The sequence below is a fragment of the Miniopterus schreibersii genome (genome assembly GCF_964146895.1).
Source record: "Miniopterus schreibersii genome assembly, chromosome: 18".
In the NCBI taxonomy this organism is placed as follows: Eukaryota; Metazoa; Chordata; class Mammalia; order Chiroptera; family Miniopteridae; genus Miniopterus; species Miniopterus schreibersii.
Window position 1 is genome coordinate 23,920,667 of NC_138121.1, and position 25,286 is coordinate 23,945,952.

At 40.1% G+C, this 25,286-nt stretch overlaps 1 protein-coding gene across 1 annotated transcript in view; it reads left to right on the plus strand.

The window, feature by feature from the left end:
* Positions 1-10,345, plus strand: part of PLCG2 (phospholipase C gamma 2) — a 130,387-nt gene extending 120,042 nt beyond the window's left edge. The window contains exons 32-33 of the mRNA XM_081119519.1: positions 4,944-5,128; positions 6,093-10,345. Coding sequence (XP_080975645.1) covers positions 4,944-5,128; positions 6,093-6,135 — 228 coding nt within the window. The 3' untranslated portion in view covers positions 6,136-10,345. The remainder of the gene's footprint in view (positions 1-4,943; positions 5,129-6,092) is intronic.
* The last annotated feature ends 14,941 nt before the right edge of the window (positions 10,346-25,286 follow it).

Consider the following 25,286-nt stretch of genomic DNA (forward strand, 5'->3'; position numbering starts at 1 on the left):
ACATATATTCATTCTTTCCATTATCATCTTGGTTTTTATCTTGGTTGTTATTTATTTAACAGGTTCCTCCCATTGCTTTTTATCTGTAGTTGTACACCTGTGCTTATGTCTTATTTGGGCTTTCACACATTTCTAGATTAGATAATGGACTCTCTAATTCATTGATTCTGTTTGTGTTTTTCCCACAAAACAACCCAGCTCTTGCATTTATTTTATATTATTATATTTTGGTTTTCTCATTCAGCCATTTCCATCTTTATCTTTACAGATTCAGTCTGCTCTCCTTAAACCTCTATTCATTTTATAACTCCTGTGTCTGGATACTTAATTCATTTTTTCTTTTTTCTTTTCATTTTTGTGGCTCATGCAGTGGGCACTGAAGGCTGTGCACAAATAGAAGATTCAGGGCAAGGTGGGCTTCACTTTTCTGAAATGCCATCCAGAGAAAGAGATTTGGGAAGTGGCCAGGACTCAGGCCATGGTCAGCTGCTTGCTTGAGGGATTGGGACAAAAGTAGACACAGCCCTGCAGTCAGGACACAGGCTGTGATCTGTAGGGTGTCTGAGAACCCAGAGCCCCACACCATCAACCTAACACTGAGCTGACCCTCCCCTTGGGAGCCCCTTCCCCCCTATTTACAACATTCAGAAAAACGGATACCAACATATAGATTCAAGGGAGGAATCAACTTTCCCATCCGATGAGCTTACACATTAAAAATTTAAAGCACTCAAGGAAAATAATGCCAATATAGCTAACAAATGTAAAAGCAAGAGAATTCAAGCCAGTGAAACTGAAAATAACTGAAATAAATGCATTTTTTTCCCCAGAGAGAACCCAATGAGTAGTATTTTAAAAGAACCCGTCTTACTGTTAATCAAGAACATGTAGGAATGAAAGGATCAATTAAGAGACCCTAAAAATACAATGTGAAAAATTATGAAAAAATTGCTTTAAAGCTTAATAAGTGGGAAATTCCAAGGAGGACACAGTTAAGGAAAAAATTAGTAATTATGAAGACTGTGTTGGAGAATTTGCTTTGGACAAAGCAAGACAAGAGTTAAAAAAAAAAAAAAAAGGATGGTAGGATGAGAAACTTCAACATAAAATATTTGAGATGTTAATGACAAATTTTCCAGCATTGAAGGACACGAGTACTCCACCTATAAACACAGCAATATAAGTACAGATCCACGAAGAGATACATCATATTGAATTGGCAGAAAGTAAATTATTAAAGAGAAATGAGAAAAAAAGACAGGTTATCTACGGAGGACTGACCAGAGACAGTAACACTTCTACCTACAACAATAGCAGCCTAGAGACTAAGGCAGGGGTGGGGAACCTTTTTTCTGCCAAGGGCCATTTGGATATTTATAACATCATTTGAGAGCCATACAAAATTATCAACTTAAAAATTAGCTATGAAAAAAAGCTCCTAGATTTACTGAATTTCAAGTCCTGCCTGTGGTTGCTTTGGCAGGGCTAATCCAGGACGTTCCCCACCCCTGGACTAAGGGATAGCTTCAAAGTTGTTTAAGATACAAGCTGTAAGTCTTAGACATTCTGTATCCTAATAACTACCATTCAAGAGTGAGGGTAAGAATAATTTCTGACATACAAAGGCAGATCACTTAGTACTAATAAACCTTTGTTTAAAAAAGCCTACCAAACTACTTACTCTTAATCAAAAGGGAATAGAATGCAGGAAGCATGGTGAGCAAAGAAATCAGTAAATATATTAGGAAACACAAATAACGAAAGACTTAGAAAAGAAAAACAAACTGAGTTTTTGTGTGAAAACTCAGACTCAAAACCAGGTAACAAGTGTCTCAACATTCTAGGGAAGGAGGGAGTCTTGACCGGCGGGAGGGGGGGTTGCAGTGAGCAGTGCTCTATTTCTTCACTTGGTGGTGGCTCCATAGCTGTTAGCTTTATTAAACTGTACACAGTAAGTCCTCACTTAGCGTGATCAACAGGTTCTTGAAAACGGCAACATTAAATGAAACAACGTATAAAGAAACCAGTTTTACCATAGGCCAAGTGGTGAAAACAAGTTAAGTTCCTACAGCTTATTTCTGGTCACAGAAACATCACCAAACCTCTAAATAATGACCCAAAACACTTCTAATGTTGAACATTGAAATAATTGTGAGCTAGACGTACATTTAAGGAAAATTGATAAAAACAAGTACTATAATTCTTTTCCAACCCGCTTATTCCACTTCAGGGCTACGGATGGCCTGAGGCTGTCCCAGCAGCTGGACAGGACTCCCGTCGCAGGGCACACTCACCCACACCACACTCACTCAGACAGGGCCAGTGTAGACAGGCCAGTTCATCTTATGTGCACATCTCTGGGATGTTGGAGGAAGCCAAGGTACCTGGAGAAAACCCACACAGACATAGGGAGAACATGCAGACTCCACAAGGACAGTGGCCCCAGCTGGAATTGACTTTTTTCTCATCCTAACAGAAGGACGTTGAAAGAAACGACGTTATTTAAGGCCCTGCTGTATATGTTTACTTTTCTGAATATTATGCACTTTTAGATATGATTTTATATATGTGGAATACTAAGGACTAAATTACATAACATATAAAAGCTTTGGAATTCAGAAAGGAGATATAGGGCTTTAATTATAGAAATATTAGTAGAAAAGGTAGACGTTGAACTTAACCTGAATAACCAATAGTCATTACATATATGAAGGCAACAGAAGTTGTTTTCTTTTAGGTGGAGAGAAGGTGAAAAGAGACCATTTGTAGCACAGCGTTAATACTTAAATGGGGTGTTTTGCTGTATTTTATTTTTAATCCTCACATAGGATATATCTTCATTGATTTTTTAGAGAGAGAGGAAGGGAGGGAGGGACGGAAGGAGAAGCACAGATGTGAGAACACCTATCAATTGCCTCTTATGTGCCTCAACCAGGGATCGAACCCGCAACCTAGGTATATGCCCCGACTGGAAACTGAACCCATAACCTTCCAGTGCAAGGGACGATGCTCCAACCAACTGAGCTACACTGGCCAGGGCTACTTTGCTTTATTCTTAATGGGAAGGAAAGCTGGTCTCCTTGAGAAAGGGCATACATTTAAGCAAAGTCATTACTGACTCTGCCCAATGCCTCCTTCAGTGCACTGAATTAGTCACCAAGGACTGTCCATTTCACCTTCACACCTTGTGCAAAGCAAATCGTCTTTTTACTCTGCACTTTGGCGAGTGGCTGGAATAACCTTCACTGTCGTTCTCCCTGCTCTCCAAAGTCAGAGTTCTCCTGGGGCTGTCCACAATGGTTAAGGTCATTAAGGTGGAAAAAAAATTTGCAGAGCAGGGTATGGTTGTCTGAGTCCATTGTTGTAAACATAAATGACAAAAGCATCTCATTTGTGTATACTGATGCACATTTTTGTCACACCAGTGTCTCTCATTTGAACTGCTCCATCAGTGGCAGCGGCCAGTTTTTATATAATAATTGTCAGCAATCTTTTAAAAACATCGACTTCCTCTCCTCCTATGCTGAAACCCAAAGTCCTTACCCTGATCAGCTTTTTCTTAGCATAACAGAGGGAGTATTTTGGCTTAGTCAACTGCAAATTTTATGGGTAGTGCTTGCTTCAGTCATGTCTGGATCCAGGTGCTCTCCACTGGTTCTGTCTCCTCTCTTGGCTTCATTCCCAGCCTTCTCTATATGATAGCAAAGGGCCACTGGCAACTGGGAACATTCATCACTCTCTCAGCTGATCCCTGAGAAAACAAACTCTCTTTTTAGCAAGAGTACCAACCAGAGTCTCAGAAAAGGAGATACCGGGCTTTAATTATAGAGGCATTAGCAGAAAAGGCAGACTTGGAATTTAACCTGAATAACCAATAGTCATTACATATATGAAGGCAACAGAAGTTGTTTTCTTCTAGGTGGAGAGAAGGTGAAGAGAGACATTTGTAGCACGGGGTTAATACTTAAATGGGGTGTTTGTTTTGCTTTGCTTTACTCATGTGAATGCTTTTAATTGGGCTGGCTTGGGTCATGTGCCTGGAGGTGGTGGTGGGGAGCAAGACATCATTACTGGCTAGAACTGAGTCACATGCCCATCTCTGGGAACATAACCTGTGTTCCCTTGGCTTTTGGGGTGGGGTACAGCCCTATTGGGATAATTCATATAACATACAGTTCACCCATTTAAAATGTATATAATTCAGTGGCTTTGAGTATACTCATAGAGTTGTTCCGCCATCACCACGACCGATTTTAGAACATTTTCATCACCCCTAAAGGAAACTCCTGCTCATTAGCTGTCTCCACTCACTTCATCCCCACCCCAGGCAACCACTAATCTCCTTTGTCTCTATGAATTTGCCTGTTCTGGATATTTCATATAAATGGAATCATGGTATGTGGTCTTTTGGACCTGGCTGCTTTCCTATAGTGTAATGTTTTCAAGGTTCATCTGTGTTGTACGTTACCCTGCCTTTTAATAAAGCCCTTTGTGAGACCTTAAGTGACCTGCTGGCTCCTGCTTACCTTTCTGTCCTCATATTAGGCTGTTCTCTCCCTGGCCTGCTGGGTTCCACTTTATGCACAGAGCTGCTTAGACCCTTTGCATTGGGATAAGGGCCCGAAGGTTGCTTAGACCAGTGAAAAACCAGATTTGATTAAGAAATGGGATCAATGGACAATGCATTTGTTGCTCCAGTGTTTCACTATAAAGCCATCCTTTATTGTGAATGAGGGTTTGTTAAACTGCTTACTTCCAATGCAGTTGATTGATAATATCCAATATTATCTTTGGTTAAAATAGGCCCTGGATTTTCTGGGATAATCCCAGTTGCAAAGCTTCTGCCTTGTGCTTCCTTCAGTCACAGTCTTAAGAAGCCATGGCCCACCTTCAGGTTTGGAAGACACTGTCACCCCATGGTTGTTTTCTTCTCTTCTCTGCAGGAGAGTGAAGAGGAACTGTACTCCTCTTGTCGCCAGCTGCGGAGGCGGCAAGAAGAGCTGAACAACCAGCTCTTTCTATATGACACACACCAGAACTTGCGCAATGCCAACCGGGATGCCCTCGTTAGAGAGTTCAATGTCAATGAGAACCAGCTTCAGCTGTACCAGGAGAAGTGCAACCGGAGGTAGGTCAGCCCCTTCTCCACCTGCAGACCCTCAGGTCTCACTCCTCAGCAGTGACATTGGGCACCTGGGGCCAGGCTTCGGGAAGGCACCATCTCTAGAAATCCTTTGACTGATGCCCTCGACTCCAGCTCTCTTTGCTCGCTAAGTGAATTTATAGGAGTATCTTAAGTATCTTATATGCCCCTTCCCCTAAGTGGATCTATCATCACTAGAAGGACACTTCAATATACAGTGGCACCTCGGTTTTCCAATGTAATCCATTCTGGAAGACCGTTCGAGTTCTGAAACATTCGAAAACCGAGTGATCCACAGCCGACAGTTAGGCCTCAGGATCTTGCCCTCAGCAGGAGCCGTGTGGCATGTTCGACATCCAAGGTGTGTTCGAAAACCAAAGCATTTCCTTCTGGGTTTACGGCGTTTCTAAACCAAAATGTTCGTCAACGGAGACATTCGAAAACTGAGGTGCCACTGTAATAGTGAAAATAAATGATGACCACTACCTTTTAAAGATCCTCTATCGAGTTCCCAGGAATGGGCTAATCCAGTGGTTCTAAATCAAGGCAGGAACCACCCCCCCCCCCCCAAGGGATGCTTTTGATTGTGCTACAGACATGCAATAGGAGGTGAGGCAGCCAGGTACACCTAGTGTCCTCCAATGTGCCAGACAGTCCTACTCAACAAAGCACTATCCCCCCAAAGTGCCAGCTTCTAATGGGAAACAGAGTGCAGACTCCTTACCCATATTATTCTCATTTCACCTTTACTTCATTCAGCCTAGCAAGCAGCAATGACCATTGAGGAAATTGAGACTCAGGTTAAATATCTTGCCAAGAAGCCACCTCCCTGACTCTCAGCCCTGTACCATGCCACCATTAATGACCTGCAGATGTGTGGCAGAGAAATGTTACAGAGCACAGGGCCCGTGTCTCAGCCTAGTGGATGATGAAATCTGTTTTATTTCAGGTTAAGAGAGAAGAGAGTCAGCAACAGCAAGTTTTACTCATAGAAGCTGGGTGCATGTGTGGAGGTGTGTGTGTGCGTATGTTTGCATGTAGAAGAATGTGCTGTATTCAGACCCTGGGATCATGCTAGTCTGTGACGTCATCCTCTCTTCAAGTCCACAGTCAAGATGGCATTCCTGAAGAAGACCTAATCAGCATGAGTTGGGGTGATTTCCTCATAATTTTTTTCATCTTGGACAATTTCTTAACTTATAATTCTCTATAGAGGATCCCAAAATCACATTCCTCGTTTTTGGCCTCTTGTGTTCCAAACCTCATTGAATAAAAGCAGTGAAAATCTTAAACAGTTAAACCTTCTCTGCACGACCTGCACAGTGAGCAGGATTCCTTTTCTGGCCTCTAATTACCCAGGTAATTGACTTCCACAGAAGATAAGCCTGCAATGTAAGGAACTAATAAATTAGCTTCTGGAAAGGATTTTAACTAAAAGGCAAACGATTCTACAATTAAAGTCATTGGATTTCACCAGGGCCCAAAGAGGAGCCCTGCCCCTGACTGGCGCATCTGCCCAGCTTCCCTGCCCCCAGTCAGTGGGCTCAGCTAAATGCACATTGGCTGGCTGGCTGGCTGGTTAGAGAGACCTGCTACAGTACCCGAGTCCATGGAATCTCTATTCATTAAGACAATTTCTAGTTAAAGGTGGAGTCTTACTTTGTGACTGGAGTTATTGGGGGTGGGAGGTGGACATCTTGGTACCTCTTTGATTTAAAGAGCCTGTTAGAAACCAGAGACCCGCTGAAGGCTCAGCCAGCTCCTTACTCACCCCTGCTCTGTCCACCCCTGAGCTGGCTGCATGACTACAGGGAGGCTCTGGGTCCACAGCTCCCACAGACAAGAGGCCACTTTACTGGTTAAATGAGGTGATGCAAGTTAGGCTCCACGGATTACTCAGTTTTCTGTAAGAGCAAGCTGAGCCTTGTGGCTTAAGCATTATAAGGCTTCAAAAAATCTCAGATGCAACCACCCCGAAGCAGCTAACCCACTTGGGACAAGGTAACACTCCTCTGCATCTTGAGATACAGTTTAATGATTTGTACAGTGTGATGATTTAACAAGGCTTTTTAAAGGTGAGGATAGTGGTCCGGGGCGTGATCAGTAGAATCACAGCTTAGAGTGAATTGAGAACCAACTTAGAGGAAATAAGGTGTAACTGTGAAAAAGACTGTGGTGGGGAGGAACAAACTAGCAAGCAGTAAGACTGGCGGCTTTAATTGGATGGATTGGGTCCTAGAAACCCATTGAGCCCTCCCCTAATTATCGTGGGCTTAGCATACATGTATTGCTGACAAGTTTATTAAAACCAACCAGCTCTCTGATTAAAAGACCTTATCCCTTCATTCCACAAAAATTTCTTGAGCACCACTGTATACCAAGCACCATGCCAAGGTCTGGGGGTACAATGTTAAAGTTTTTTAAAAGAAATAACAAAGCCATGGTTACTGGGCTTATGGTTACACGTGCTTCTAAAAGAGATGCATTCTACCTTTTAGAAAGCCAGGAGAATAGGTAATAGTCTGACCAAGGTGGGGCTCTTATTTTGTGACATTTTAGTTATTCCTTGACTTGGGAATTCTTCTTTTATTTGGCAGCCAGTAACTGAGGGAAGAATATTCCTGATTGTAGCCGATGTTCAAAGCAGCTTTCAGGAAAGACTGGATGAAAAAAGCACTCAGCTGAAGGCTGCAGAGAAGGAATTTACATATTCTATAGCCAGTGGCCCATCAGCCACTGGAGCCTGATTACTGCCCCCCCCCCCCCCCCATACCTCTACAGGCTCCATTATTACCTCTACACAGTAGAGCTCTGATTTTGCTGTCATCACCTGTTTTCAGCTCAGGAGTGAGTAAAAGACATGAACCTTCACACTTCACTCCATTTTAAAGCCAAAAAGCTAAGCACAGATTAAGCAGAACAGTGACAGGAACATCCTTTCTGCTTAAAATGGATGTTTTGCTACCATATCAAAGAAATTGAGAAGTGGTAGCATAGAAAGCAGGAGTTAAGCATCTTTCAGCTGCCACTGTGTAACATCCATACCCAGCCACATGTGCAGAGAGCAGGCAAGGGATGGTGAGGGGGTATACTGTAACTGGTGCTGGGAAGAACCTTTTCCCCAAAACTGTCTCCTCCTAGGTGCTATAATAACTTGAATCCACCATTAGAGAGTATTTGCTTTGGTTGCTACATTCTCATAATAGGGTAACACATGAATCTGGATTCTTGGTGGTAGGATTCTCTCAGGAAAGACACAGAAGGAAAAAGTGAAGGTTGCAGGTGACATCATTGCTCTTTGTAGAGGCTGCCTAGATGTCATAAAACCCAAGTCCTATAAAATATCCAGCTGAGATTATGGTTTAATAGTCATGTGTTAAGCATAGTTACGTCAGATCAAGCAGAATAGTGACAAGAACATCCTGAAATACAGCAGCAGCATTGATGGACCAAAACCATGATTGTGTATGTGTTAAATCGTTTTTGTTCATGTCCCTAAGGATGTTATTGAGGCATCAGTTATTACATGGAAAAATAAAATGAGGAGGCTGGTTAGGTCATTTGAGTTTGGAAAATTTAGATTATACAAAGTTAAATATTTTTTTCTGTGAAACTTGGATATTCTAATAAGCACAGTTAAGGGGTATAGAATATCACATTTCCCATATTTGATCTCAGGACCCTTTTGCCAAGGACTGTCTCATGGGACTAACATACAGTGGAATACATTTGAAGACTTGCTGCTCTTTATTAAGAAGGCAGCCAGGCAGCATAATCGAATAATTTACAGTTGAACCTTGAACAAGGTGGTTAGGTGCACTGACCGCCCCCTCACCACTGTGCAGTCAGAAGTCTGCATATAACTTCTTACTCCCCCGAAATTTAACTACTAATAGCCTACCACTGACCAGAAGCCTTACCAATAACATAAATGGTGGATTAACACATATTTTGTACAATATGTATTATATGCTGTATCATCATAAAGTAAGCTAGAGAAAATAAAGTATTAAGAAAATCATAAGGAAGAGAAAATACATTTACAGAATTTATTGAAAAAAAAAAAATCCACATGTAAGTGGACCTAGGCGGTAGAAACCTGTGTTGTTCAAGGGTCAACTGTATATGCCCTGTGACCTAGTTAAATAAAATCTGAACTTAAGACACCAAGGCCAATGTCTGTAACCTGGGCCAGCCTTACTCAGAGCATAGGTCTACCAGAGCTTTCCAGGGAATACAGAGGCTGGAAGAGTTTTAGGGGATCAATTCTCAGATCCCTGCCTTTCTATTGTACACTTTCTTAAGAATCATCCTACTAAGAAAACGCGCTTTTCTCCCTCACAAAAGAAAACGTATCTTTCCCCATCTTCAGTCTTACCGTAGAGCATGATTCAGGGTATAAAATTCAAAATATGGGTGTTTAGAGAGTGAAAGCTTCTTTACAGCAGGGTACAAATCCCTTTGCAAGTCTGGTGGTTCCCAATTCTTTGCTTTCAACAAAATAGAAGGAACACCCAAGATTTCTGAATATTTTAGCATGTAATTCCAAAGGAGTTGGAAGAATTCAGTTATCCTGCTATCACAAAACTTGTGTTCCCATCTACTTATCTGTGTGAACAAGGATTATCAACACTTTCATACAGGAAATTTAAAAGGAGATTAGAACTGATGCTGCACTGTGGCCATTCTAGCAAAAATAATCTTACTCTACAGAGAGATGAAATAACTGGGCGAAGGGAGAAGCCTTCTCCATCTCGTTGAGTAATACACTGCCAGTGAAATTTTACTATGTTTATTAATTTGTTAAAATCTGTACTACATTTGTTTATTGACTAAGTTCAATCCAGAAGAAACATTTTAATACAGAGAGCCTTATGATTATAGGCTATTATGTAATTTTGTTACAGATCTACAATTAAGCAATAAAAAGGCCAAAAATAATTAAGCTAAAATTTTGAGGGGGAAGCAGATTAAAAATACAAATTCGAGGAGTAAAAGGAAAAACGTGGCATTTCGTACTATTAAAAATGGCTTCCTTCATGTAATATTTGAGAGGATGAGCGTGCCCACCAAGTAAGTATTGGGTTAGAGCCTCTTGGCTAAATTTATAAAGGAAGGTAGCAGTTTTATTTAAAGATGCACTATAGACAATATGCCAGCACTTACATCCTATGCAACTATTTATGATGAAACATTTTAGACAAAAAAAAAAAAAAATTCACTTAAGAGGTATCTGAGCATGAAATGTCAAGTTGCTCATCCAGGGTCACTAAATGATGAGTTGTATTTGGAAGCGGGGAAGATGGCTGAAAAGGGCCTTAATAATGTTAAGTCTTAAGTGGAATGTAGCTTAACTTCCCACTTGTATGATATTTAACTTTTGGGAGGCAACCCTAGAAGCCATATTCTAGCCAATAAGAAGCTAATAAGTAGATTAAGGAATATGTAGAATTACAAAATTGGCATTTGGAAAATACTCAATGATTTGTCTCAGGTTTTTAATTTTCAAAATATTTTCATCTCAAAGAGCCAGATTCCACAATGATCCTGTCTCAGAGATTTCCACATTTTTTAAATTTTTCATTAGGCTTTAAAAAGCTGCATTTGTAAACTTGTGTTTCATTATTAAAGCTTAACTTATTTTTTATATAAATAGTGTGTGCTTGTGTGTACATAGAGAATTGTGTATATGAGTCACACACATGTTGACTATTGTTAATGTGAAAATTAAATGGTTGTATCACATTTTTAAAAAATAAAAAATTTGGTCTAAATGAATGCAACAATCTGTCCAGAACTGTTTTTTTTCTTTTTAAAAGCTATTCACTTTTTGCTCCCACATAAAACAGTAAATACTTAAGCCATGAGGTAGGTACAGTTATAATTCTTGTTTTTCTTTTTTTAGGACACAAAGTTTTCTTTAATTACTTTTGGGGGGAAGGGACACCATGCTTCTACCCAATTAAGAGAAACATTTTTAACTGTACAGAGGTCTTTCATTTTTTTAACACTTGTCATGCCATGAATTCATAGGGAATGGGTGCCAGCAGCTCAGGCTCCTTTTCATTGGTTCTCACAGTGTGCTTCCCTGGGTGCTGCAGGCTGGTGCTGAACCCAGGTACCTTGCTCTTTGTCTCCTTTTTCTGATCACTGGCCCTTACACGTTTCAGGAAATTATCTCAACTCTTAGAGTGCTTAGTATGCTCAATACGTACATTAATTCTCTTGGCAAGAATCTTGCCTTTAACTTATTTGTTCACAACAATGCCCACTGCATGCTGGGTGACATTGTAGACACCCACTTTTGCCATGGGAACATTTGTGAGGCCCTTTTTGAACAGTGCCCATTCCCTTGGTTCTACAATATCACCTTTCTTGTAGATGCCCACGTACGTGGCCAAAGGAACAACTCCATGTTTTCTAAAAGGTCTAGAGAACATACAGCAGGTACCTCTCCTCTTTCCCTTTGTGTTGGTCATTTTGGCAAATTACTGGAAGATGGTGGTTCTGGCCAAAAGGCTATACTTCCTTTCTTAAATGTGTTTTTCTGCCCTGTCAGCTCCAACAGCTGGTGTAAAATCATCTTCTGACCATAAGGAACCTGTAAGGCCTGCTGTTCCCTCCAGCTGAGTCTGGTGTATACCCCCATCCTTAAAGCTTGCTCAGTTTTTAAGTCTGTGGCATAGGTTTGCAGGGTCAACAGAACACTGTCCTGAAGAAGCTGTCTCCATGATTCTTTGCGCTTGGGGATATTTGTGATTGTTCAGGCTGTCCTCAGGCCTTTCATCATCTCCCCATCCATCCTGGTCTTTGAACTCTGAACTCCTCAGCAAGCATGCACAGGACCTTGTCAAGTGTGGTGGTCAGTTCCTCTTCAGCCAACTGACAGGTTAAGCAGGGGTGGGGAATATCCCGCCCGTGAAATCATTTGGTCTGGCCCTGCCAAGGCAACCGCAGGCAGGACTCAAAATTCAATAAATCTAGGAGCTTTCTTGATAGCTACTTTTTAAGTTGATAATTCAGTATGGCCCAGGAATGATGTTATAAATATCCAAATGGCCCTTGGCAGAAAAAAGGTTCCCCACCCCCGGACTAAGGTTCTTTATTGCCTGAAGGAACATCCAGGAGACATCCAGAAGAACTTTATTCTAAGCTGGTATTCATTGATGCTTGAAAAGATGGAAAATTTGGATCTTTTGCTTGGCTTTTCTTATTCAATACCAAAAGGGAAAGGAGCAAAAGTGTTGTGCTAGGAGGAGCTGAGCTCTGAGGTAAGGGGACATGTTTAAGGATTGGGAATAGCAGACTTGGCAATCACTGCTAATTGTTACCAAGACCAATACACTTTTATTTTAGCTATTTTAAAAATGTGTTTTTCTATCCTATTACACTTTTCTGTAGGTTACAAGTCTATCTTACTTTTAGCAAAAACTCAATCTATGTAGAAACCCAAGTTTACAAAATTAATACATGACTGCTGTCTAATTCATCACTGAATTAAACACTGGAAGAATGTTTGGTGCTATAGAGGATCAATGAGGTAATTATAAGGGCCTGTATTTCTCAGCTAAGGGATAGGGCACACCAGAACTATCAATCACTGTCTTCTTGCCAACAATCCCCAGTGCCCAGGAAGCAATGCTGTGTTATGACTGTCCCACCCCCAATCCTCAGTCACCAATAATTGGATTAGTCACCCTGGTCCAGAAATTTAAACCCCTGCATTAGAAGATGAACAGCAAATGGTAAAAGGAAGGGATTAGAACTGCTAAAAGATCATTTTTAAATGGATAAAATCATAGATCATAAAGATATAAAAGGAACACATGTCAAAAGATGTATTTAACTCATTAATTAACAAGGGAACCGATCATTCAAAGGTGAATTCAAAGAACACTAGTATATAGGCCATCAGCTGTCAGCTATATCTGATTCTATTCCTTCCATTGAGTGAGTCAGTTGATTCCTGTCCATAGAAATGCAAATTGTGTCTAGTGAAGATTCAATTGATCATTGCCCCAGGATATTGACCAGTTTTGCCTGTTTTATTTCAGCATCATGGATGGACAGGAAATCTGATGCCTACTTTATACCACACACAAAAACCAAGCCCAGTAGATTACAGAGCAAAATGTAAAAGACAGTAACATTCATAGAAGGCATTCACAACCTTGGAGTAGGGAAAACTTGCTTAAACAAAACAGCAAAGGAAGACTGCTAAATGAGCCACTAAAGTTCACAACTGGTATTTATCAAAAGATACTATTAGAAGAGTGAAAAGGCAAGCAAGCCAAAGGGTAGAAGAAGATTTGGCAATAATATATCTGACAAAGAACCTCAATAAATACAATTCCATCCCTCCAAGTCAATAAAGACAATCTATTAGAAAAAAATGGACATATTTCATGCATAAACACCTCACAAGAGTACATCCAAATGGCTGTAAGCATATAAACAGATGCTCATTCATTTGAAAGAGAAAACATAAATTAAAACCACAACGAGATATTGATAGTGGGGGAGGGCACGTAATAAGAATAGAGCCGCAGTTGTTTAATAATTATTCACCTTACTAACTACAGATAAGTTTTCTTACAGACCCTGGGAAACTGAAGGATGAAACAAGGCTGTAAAAAGATAAGGTGCCTCAATGGGTCCATTACTCAGAAAAGAAATACATTTTGAGAACAGACCAAGGACAGGACATGCTTTGATTTGGTTGCTGTGCCCAGACCCTGACCCCCTCCGGGAGTTTGCCTCAGGAATGCTGAGCATTCTCCGGTCCCAGGAACAGGCAGAGCTGTTTGTAACATCATACAAGATTAGTCACCCTGTTACTGGACTTTGAGGTCCTGAAGGCTAGACTGCAGACCCTCCCCTCCCCTTTCCCTGTTATACTTGAAGATCGAAGCTGTATGTAGTTGTCTTCTCCCTCACTGGTATATGACCAGCCAACTGGCGAGGGGGGTCAGAACAGAATTTCCAGGGTGACCGACGGTTCTCCCCATATTGCCGGTATTATTGGAATAATCGCTCACATATGATTCAACCCTGTCTCTGCTTAATTTGGCTCAAGTAGTGTGACAAGCAGCCTCGGACCCCTTGTGTCCACTATCAATATCACTACAGACTTATTAGAGTGGTAAAAACTAAAAAGCCTAATACTACCAACTGTTGGCAATACTATAGGGCAACTGGCATGCTGGGTGTGTAAATTGGTACAAAACTACATTGTAAAGATGCCTGACACTCTATTGAAGTTAACCAGATACATACCCTATGACCCAGCAATTCCACTTCTAATTATATACCTAATAGAAATGTATACATGTACACAACACAACAAGGCACATACAGGAGTGTCCACAGTTATTCACAATAGTCAAAACTGAAGAGTCCTACTGTCCATTTACGAAGAACTGGTCAATTGTGTGTTTTTACAATGGAGCATATACAGCAATGACCAATGACTGAGCTACACCAACTTGTAACAACATGGATGGATCTTTCAAGTACAAGTTTGAGTGAAAAAAGGTACACACACAAATGTACCGAAGGAAAAGATGGAACAATATAAATTAGCAGAAGGGCAAAGGAAAACATAGGATATTGTAAGATGTAATAGAATAAGGAAGTGAAATTGTATGAAGCCTGGCACATCTATAGAACATGGATACACTTATAAACAAATTGAGAAAAGCAAAACGCAGAACAATGCATACCCAGCGATTCCACCCAAGCATATTTAAAAAACTACATTCAAAACACTATTGCTTGTAACAGACATACAGTTAGATAGGTAAAAGTATAAAAATGGACTGAAAGGAACATTTTGGTAAAGACTGAGTGAGTGGGGAAGGTAATGTGACTGAGAGAGGGAAAGGTAGTTTTAGCTCTGTTCTGTTTCTTTTTTTTTTTTTTAATTCTCACTTGAGGATATTTTTTCCATTGCTTTTCAGAGACTGGAATTGGGGGGGGGGGAAGAGAGGGGGAGAGGAGGAGAGAGGAAAAGGAGGAGAGAGGGAGAGGAGGAGAGAGAGACAGAGGTGGGGTAGGTAGAGAGAGAAAGAGAAAGAGAGAGAGAGGGAGAGAGAGAGAGGGAGATGATGTGAGAGAGACACATCAACTGGTTGCCTCCTGTACTCAGGGCCGGGATTGAGCCTGCAACCGAGGTATGTACCCTTGGCCAGAATCGAACCCAGGACCCTTCAGTCTGCGGGCTGCTGCTCTAACTACTGAGGCAAACTGGCTGGAGCTCATTTCTTTTTTAAATATTAGAAGTGTCACTGTGCTTGGCACAAATGTAAAAGCAGGCTTGCTCTACCAAAAAGGGATATAGACACATTCAAGCTGTTTCCTAGGTGAAACCTAAACATAATAAATAATAATGAAAAATAAACAAGGGAGAGGTAGGGGTGGGTGTTGGGGAATCAGAGGGAGAGAGACTAAGACTAAAAGAAACAGTACATGATGTGAGCAGCTACCAATTCTGGGTAGTGAGAAAATGCTGTTATATTATTTTCATTTTCCTATATTTTTCTATTTTATTTTCAGAAAAGGAAGTAAGTAAAAATGAAGCTATAAAAAGAAAAAAGATGTGCCAGGTAAATTCTAATAAACATAAAGCTGGTATAATATTGTTAATATCGGACAAAATACAAAGCAAGATAGGTGCCACTAAGAAAGGTAATGTTGTACATCGATAACGAGAACATTGCACCAACAAATTGTAACAAGCACGTACTTTTATGCTGCTCACAGCACAGTTTTGAAATGCACAAATCAGATTGGGGAAGAAAATCAGCAAGTTCACAATTACAGTTTGAGACCAAGAGTTCTCTCAGAAAACTGTAGTTTAAGGAGGCAGAAATATAAAAAAATAAGGTAAGTGGAGCCACTTTAAAATGGAGTCGGAGCTGCTATCCCAGAGGAACTGCCTCCCCTGTCCTATGCCTCAAGCCTTTGGAATGTTAAAACAGGGCAAAATAACCTTTGGACTGGGCCTAGAGCAACATCCTGTCCCAAACAACTGTTTGCGAAGGTAACAAGGAAGCAGATATTGTGACTACTGGACTGATGGTTTCCGGACTGAAAATTAAAAACATTGTTTAGAATTAAAACACTATGTTAGCTTATAGAAATGCCTTCCTTCTATTGATGTAATTGTTCCCCTTGCCTCTGTCTCCTAATAGGAACACTATTTGAGTTTCTGCCTGCATCAGTGCTTCCAGAATAACGACTCTTTTTAAAAAAATCTCAAATACATGCTTGTTACCTCTCACTTTGGCCTTTTATTTTTAGGTTAACGTATCATAAGGACATAGAGAATCTAAATACTGTAAGTCACAAGTTAGACCAAATGCCCACACATACTCCTGCTACCACACACTGAACTTTGCACCCAGTTCAGGCACAGCACATCAACAAATATTGACTGTACACCAAGCCACAGAGCCGGGGTTGGGGGAAGGACTATTTTAACTGCTCTAATACAAGTCCAAATTTACTGCTGCATGGAAGTCACAAACAAAAAGATATCCCCCCTCCCCTCAAAGTGCTTACATTTGAAAACTTTACAATCTATTTCTAAGATATTTTTTTAGGTCCTGGCCAGTGTGGCTCAGTGGTTAAGAGTGTTGGCCTGCACACCAAAGGGTCTGATTCCCAGTCAAGGGCATGTACTTGGGCTGCAGGTTCAAACCCCAACCCCCTATCCGGCATTTGTGGGAGACAACCAATTGATGTCTCTCTCTCACATCAATGTTTCTCTCTCTCCCTCTCCCTCCCTTCCACTCTCTCTAAAAATTCAATAGAAAAAAATATTCTTCCATGAGGATTTATTTTTATTTATTTATTTAGGTTAAAGGGAAGGGACAAAACTTCTACTCAGAAAAAAAAGAGAGCTTTAAGTGCATTTATTATAAAAACAATAAAAAAGTTAAAATAAATGATCTGAACTTTTAACTTAGAAGCTAGAAAAAACCCCTCAAAAGTAACAAAGGAAATTAATATAAAAGAAATTCATGAAGCAGAGAACTAAAATCTAATAAAATTGATAAAATGCTTCTTTTTTTAAAAAGGGTAATAAAATAGATAAATTAAGGGGGGGGGAAAGAAAGAAAGCAAAATGAACAGTACCAGGTGTTTTAAAAAACGAGTTTTTGTAACTATAGAGATTTAAAAAGAAAGGAAGCAACTAGCTTAGACAAACAGGCATTATATTAAAGTGAAAAATGCCTAAATGTCCAAGAATCACTAGAAATCTGACTCATCCAATTGCAATCAAAGAAGCAGAAGCAGAAATAGCAGCCAAATATCTGCCCCCCAGGTGGCATCAACTCTAGATGACTTTATAGGCAACCTCTACCAAACATTCAACAAAGAGAGAACATTTTATATGTGTGTGCTAAAAAATACATGAGATCCACCCTCTTCATTTTTTTTTTTAAGTGTTTAAATTCTTTATTAACTTTAGTATCCTTAGTAAATGAATATAATGGAGCTAACAGTTTGGTCTGGTCACTGGGCAAATGAGACATTTCTGAGACCTCACAAAAGAGTAGTGTGGATGCTAGAACTAGCTGTGTCCTCTCCTCACAGACTAGTCACCGCAAGCAGCAGAGGACACTGTGAGAGGGAAGATGCAGTCCAGTCACACAGTGCCCGGGAAGCCGCAGGTGTGAGTTCTTGCCCTGGGACAGCAGTATGCAGCACGGCGCTATGGAGCTGCAAGCCCAGGCAGCTGCCATCGACAGTTCACATCTTCTTTACTCCGGAGGAAAACACACACATTTAACAAACTGCTACCCATCCTCTTACAGCTGTAAGTGTACAGTACAGTACTGTTAACTATAACCACAATGCTGTACAGATCACTAGACACTTTTCATCTTGCAAGACTGAAATGTTATATCCACTGAACTCCTCATTTCCCCCTCCAGTCAGACCCTAGCAACCACCATGCTACTTTCTGCTTCAATGAGTTTGACTACATTAGATCCCTAAGTGGAATCATTCCGTTTGTCCTCTGTGACTGGCTTATTTCTCTTAGCATAATGTCCTCATATTTCATGTACGCTGTAGCATGTCAGGATTCCCTTTTTCGTGGTTGAATAATATTCCACTGTGTATGTATATGTGTATATATACCATATTTCCTTTATCCGTTTATCTGTGTATGTACATTTAGATTGTTTCTACATCTTGGCTACTGTGAGTAATGCTTCAGTAAACCTGGGGATGCAGATATCTGAGATTCTGATTTTGATTGCTGGTTTGAAGAACATTTTCATAGTGGCTGCATCATTTTACATTCCAATAGTGTTTAAGTGTTCTAATTTTTCCATATCCTTTATAACATGTTTTCTGTTTTGTTTTACTTTGTTGTTATACATATACATATATATATGTATACACACAGACACACACACATATTATATATATATATATATATATATATATATATATATATATATATATATATATATATATATATATAAAATGGCCATGCTAACAGGTGTGAGGTGATATCTTACTGTGGTTTTGATTTGCATTTCCCTTATGATTAGCGATGTTGTGCATCTTTTCACATACCTGTTGGCCAGTTGTATGTCTTCTTTGGAGAATGAATTCCAAGCCCTTTGCCCACTTTTAAATTCGGCTGCTTGTTTTTCTGCTATCAAGTTGTAGGAATTCCTTATTTTATATAGCAACCCCTCATCAGATATAGTTTGCAATTATTTTCTCCATTCTATAGGCTGCCTTTTCACTCTTGTTTTCTTTGCTGTGCAGAAGCTTTTTTGTTTGATGTAGTCCCACTTGTCTATTTGTTTGTTTTGCTGCCTGTGCTTTCAATATCATATCCAAGAAATCACTGACAAGACCAATGCCATTAAGTGTTTGTCCTATGTTTTTTTCCTCTGGGAGTTTTACAGTTCCAGGTCTTACATTTAAATCTTTAATCCACTTTGAGTTAATTTTTGTGTGAGGTATAAGATAAGGGTCCAATATCATTCTTTTGCATGAGAATATCCAGTTTGTTTTTTTTAATATATCTTTATTGACTTCTGAGAGAGGAAGGGAAAGAGAGGGAGAGCTGAAACATCAATGAGGAGAGAGTTGTCATTGATCGGCTGCCTCCTGCACACCCTGAATCGAGCCTGCAACCCGGGCATCGCCCTGAACAGGAATCGAACCACGATCTGTCAATGCTCAACTGCTGAGCCATGCCTGGCGGGGTGAGAATATCCAGTTTTTGAAGAGACTATCCTTTCCCATAAAAAAAGAATGAAATCTTACCATTTGCAACAACACAGACCTAGAGCGTATTATGTGGTAAGTGAAATAAATCAGACAGAGAAAGATAAACACTAATGATTTCACTTATTTGTGAAATCTAAAAAACAAAATAAATGAATAAACAAACAGGCTCAAAAATACAAAGAACATTTTAATGGTTGCCTGACAGGAGAGGGTTGGGGGACTAGGTGGAAAAGGTGAAGGGGTTAAGAAGTCAAATTGGCAGTTACAGGGATGCGAAGTACAGCATAGGGAATAGTCAATAATATTGAGATAACTATGTACGGTGCCAGGTGAGTACTGGAAATATCAGGGGCACCGCTTCGTAAAGTACATGATTCTCTAACCACTATGCTGTGTACCTGAAAGTAATACAATATTGAATATAAGTGAAAAAAATTAAAGAAAAATATAACCAAAAAAGTACTATGTAGTGAAAAAGACAACTGACACAAAGTTAAAAGGCAAGTGTTTGAGAAACTATCCATGTTTTACATCCTACAATATACGAAGAGCAACTGCGAGAGAAGCAGGGAGATGTATGCCCACGCAATTCACCCGAGAGGAAACCCAGAGGTTCTAACAAGTATTTGACACCATGCTATCTGTAGCAGTAATCAGAGAAGTGTAAATTTTTTTTAAAAAAATGATGAGTTTTACTCATCATTTCAATGTGAAAAAGTTCTGGCAGTGGAGTGAGGGAACTAGGAACTCTGGTGAAAGAATATTTGTACAGCCACGTTGGACATGTTGGAAAGCAAACAAACAAGGTGGCCACCCCAACCCCCACCCATAACCCCATCTCCCTCACTACCTTTCAGAGTTGGTCTAGGGGTAAGCTATGGGTCTCAGTTCCGGCCAATGGGTGTAAGAAGAGATCACTGGGGGGGCTTTCTGGAAAGCTTTTAAAAAGGGAACAGAAGCAGCTGGCACTCTGTTTGACCTTATCTTCTCTGTTCTTCTTGCCTGCAATCATGTCTACAAGTGCAGCCACCTTCTCAGGACCATGAGATGAGAATCGTTAGAATGAAAGAATGGTCCCTGACGCCACTGTCCCAGATCTGCTGACTTTTGGACTTCTTGTTACAAGAGAACAAAAAAAACCCCTTTTTCTTTAAGCTACTCTGAGGAAACTTTTTAAAATGAGTAGCTAAATGTATGTTTGATACAGGAGAACCTATCAAAATTCCAATTCCACTTCTGGGTGTCTACCATTAAGACTCATTTGCAGAGGGGTATAAGAGTACTCATAGCTGTGCTGTTTGATAGAGTGGCAAGCTAGAACACGAGTAAACAACACTAAGAGAATGGCAAAATCAGTGGTGGTGTATTTCCACTATCAAATACCATTGCAGCTGTTAAAAAAAAATTAGGTATATCGCCCTGGCCGGGTAGCTCAGTTGGTCAAAGTGTCATCCTGATACATTACACCAAGGTTGTGGGTTTGATCCCTGGTCAGGATACATACAAGAATCAACCAGTGAATGCATAAATAAGTGGAACAAGTCAATGTTTCTCCTCCCCCCCGCTCTCTTCAATAATAAAACAAAAAGGATTAGGTATATCCACCTTATTTGATGATTATAAAGAAAACATATCCCATGCCATCATGGTGTCAAAAAGTTATCACCCTTCCTGCCGGTGTGGCTCAGTTGGTTAAGCATTGTCCTGTGTACTGAAAGATTGTCGGTTCGATTCCTGGTCAGGGCACATGCCCAGGTTGCAGGCTTGATCCTTGGTAGGGGTGTGGAGGAGGGAGCAGATCAATGATTCTCATCATTGATGTTTCTCTCTCCCTTTCCCTTCCTCTCTCTGAACTCAATAAAAACATATTTTAAAAAAAAAAAGTATCACCCTTCCAGGCTGGGGGCCACCAAGTTCACATACTGAAGCTTCTCCCTTGGAGCTAGGTTATAGCCCAGCATGTGTGCCCAGGCTGGGAAGCAGAAAGGCAGTCCAAAAGTGAGCTGTCCCAGCCTGTAGACCTTACCCTTGGAAGTAGATGAGTCATCTGGTGACTTTGGGAGTTTGGAAGGAAGTAGGAGAGGGAGATGTACCACCAGCAGATTTAAGTGGACAACTAGAGTTAGGAAAGTTCTGATGTGCACATAGAACAGGACTGCTTCTCACACCTGGGGAACTATAGCTTCCAGAGCAGTTTGGGGTGGGAGCAGGGTCAACAACTCCTCCTGCTCTAAACACCTCTGTTCTTAAGGGTTGGCCCAATGAGGATGTGTCTTACTGTTTTGCAAGTTTCAGGCAGAATTACTAGAATTGTAATCACAATATAAAAACAATGCCTTGTTTAAAGCTATTATTGACTCTGTTGCTAATGGAGTGATGGCCAATAAGGAGAATTACCCATACTCAGGCTTTTTGGGTTCTGAGAAAATGAAGAGTAAAACATTTATGATGCATTTTACAAATACTTTTGGACTTACATTGCTATATTTACTGAACTATCAAGGTCCATTTGAATTCACTGAAATATTTTCCTTGTTGCTTGAATACTACAGTATTTCGTGAGTTTATTTTTACTGCATTCACAAAGTTGACACTGGAATTCTTTCAAGTATACCACTGTGCTGCATAATTCATACCAACATTTACTGAAATATTTATTTTTCCACATTCACAATGGCTACTGGCAGAAGAGTTTATTCAAATGTATTATTATTGTTTAATACATGGCTTTACCAATTTTGACTGATATTTGTTTTATTTTGCATGTACTGTAGAGGAGTTCCTTCGAATATATTTTACATCATGGTTTTCTTTTTTTAGTTACCAGCATTCAATGAAATTGAGTGCCAATGTTTGCTTTTACACTACCACATGTCAGAGTACCTTCTCTTCCACCAGTACATGTGTTTTGCTACATAAAAGGATCACTGACAAACATGTATACATAAAATGTTCTTTAGGTAATTTTATACCAGTTATTTCAGTGTTGGTAGAATATTGCTGCATACTCAGGATTTAGGATTTCCTACTAGGTTCTACTATACATGTACAAAATGAATTTCCTTCTCAAAACCACTTTCTAATAACTCCTAACACATAAATTATGAAAAACACTCAATTCTTTATGTAATTGTAATAGTACATCTATATGGTGACCATGTAACTTATGCAAAGGGGACATATCTGAGAGTGATAGGGACACTATTGAAAATTAGGATGGGGCTACAAGCATAAAATGGAATGGTCTGGGGCAAACTGGGACAGTCACCATATTTATATACCTGCATAGCTATGTCAGCAAATAAGTAATGCTAATATACTAATATCTACCTGTATACGAATATCAGTAGATCATCATGATGTACTATTTAGTGAGAAACACAAGTAGCAGAAGGGAATGTGGGGTAGGAGACAACAGTATGCACAAATGAACACGCCAGCCCTATTTTCTATACAAATATATACAGAAACAGAATTTGGGGCATGTTGGTAAATGGGTTCTTTGTCCTTATTTGCAATGTTTTAACTTTTTACAAGAAAAATGTAATCATGCATTAAACAAAATAAACTGACGAACAAAATAGATCCAGAGGCATGGAACCATGGAACGGACTGAGGAATCACAGAGGGAAGGGGTGGGGGCAGGAAAAGATTAACCAAAGGACTTATACGCATAACCCATGGACACAGACAACCGTATGGTGAAGGCCGCCTGGGGAGTGGGGGGCAGAAGCAGAGTGGAGGGGGTCAATGGGGGAAAAAAGGGGACATCTGTAATACCTTCAACAAAAAAAGCTAAGCTTAAATAAATAAAATCATACTGAACCAAAAAAAAAAAGTACAGAGAGCTATTTTGAGTGGATAGAATGAAGAGCTTGACTGATACGTCATTTTGAGTTGGCTTTTCAGCCCAATGTGGTTTAAAACCCACACACACCATGGTGTTTAAATACATCAAAATTTAAGGTAGAGTGGCAAAGATTATAATTTTTTCCTCTAGCCTGGTATAATCTACTCTGCAAATTCAAAACAACCCCTCCAATTTTTCAGTTTAGAGCTCAAATTGCGGTATTTAAAACCACAGTAAACAGACAAGCACCTGTTACACAGCAGTGAATCAATGAAACATCTGTATGACTACCATCGCTACCTAAACAACCAGTTCTCATGCAAACTCCAGTCCTACATTGCTACTTACTGAGCACTCCACCTGAATGCTTCAAACTCAGCCTGTCCCATTTCTTCTTGTACACACCAACTTCCCCTCCAAAGCCTTCAGCATCTCCCAGTGGAACCACTGTTAACTAAGGACTTACATGCATTAGTTCTTGTTAGGTTACAGAAGGGCCTCCATGCCATGTCATCCACACAAGCTCCCTATGAGATGAGTAGGGAATGCATCATCTCCACTTTACAGATGAGGGGTTCAACTGCAAATTAAGAGACAGATCCTGCCTAAGGAAGTGCAAGCAAGTGCATGAGTCCCTTGAGAATTGCGGAACTATGATCATCCACCACCAAAGAATTCTTTTCCACTTGGGCCAAAGGTCTAAGGCATTCCTAGTACTTAGAGAAACTTCTGAAATGCTTTGAAGAAGTCTACCTCTCTGTGGGAGAATTCAAACATCTAAGGGTACCTCTACAAGTTGGATTTGGCATTTTTATTACTTTGGAAGATTTTTTATTAGGCCCATGCTCTGTGCCTAGAACGATGCAAGAGACTGCAGGGGAGGCAAGTATCAATCAGCTGAATAATATGGGAGCTCTGCTCTCAAAATACTGCTTTAGAATGCTAACTTGGGGAGAGAAGATTAGGACATGTGTAATATGACTAATGACACTATATGATTATGTACAAAAGCAAATCAACTATTCTTGGAGGATGTCCTATAGGTTATTAGGGCTAACATGCTGTACTCCTTACTTTAAATAAGTTAAATTTTAGTAAATTAACACACACACACACCAGCCCCACCACACACATGTTCACATGGTAAAATAATGCTTTGCTTTTTTATGTAAATTATGAGTTTGTGAAGCAAAAGTCACTATGTACAGTTACATGTTTTTTTGCAACAAAAAAATAGTTTATTTTAATTGCAAATGCAGTTTGGGGGGCGTCTGGCCTTGAATAATGTCATGCTAAAACCATAAAGCCATCTAAAGCACAGTAGTCAAGAGTTTGGTGTCTGGATTCAGTGGACCTGACTTGAATCCAAGCTTTGCCACTTTCTAGCCGAGAGACTCCAGGTGATCTTGAGCAAGATTCTCCACCTCCCTAAAACTCCATTTCCTCACATGTAAACTGGAAATACATATACATAATTCTTAAAGTCATTGAGAGAACTAAATGAGCTCAAGAAATAGCCTTACACATAGTACACAAACACAACAAATAGTAGCAATTAACTCTTAAGAATGACCATCTTTGAGTAATTTAGTCAACCAAGGGTGACAGGTTAGTATCAATCGTTATACCAATGTTGAACAGATCCAGAAGCAAAATCTCAGTGGCAGTTACTTGACCACAACTCAGTGGAGGTGTTGTAGTTGTCCCAGCAACACAGCAAATAATTCCTCCTTGAAGCTGGGGAGCATTTCAGACCCATATTTGCTCTTCAGGATACTAGCTCTTAGGGATGGTTAAGAGCACAAGACGACTCATCTTCATAACAATTTAAAACTATAAGGGCAGTGGCCTCGCTTCCTCCCTCAGCACTGTTTTGTGGAGGCAAGACCTTCAAATAAAGCGGAACATGAGGGCTTTAGTGGGAGGAGTGTGGGGTCATGCAGCAAGTCAGGTGGCCTGAGCAGCCATCATTGCCTTGGTCTATGTGACTGGGGGGATGTCCATGCAGCCTCTGTCTGGAGAGGATTCAAA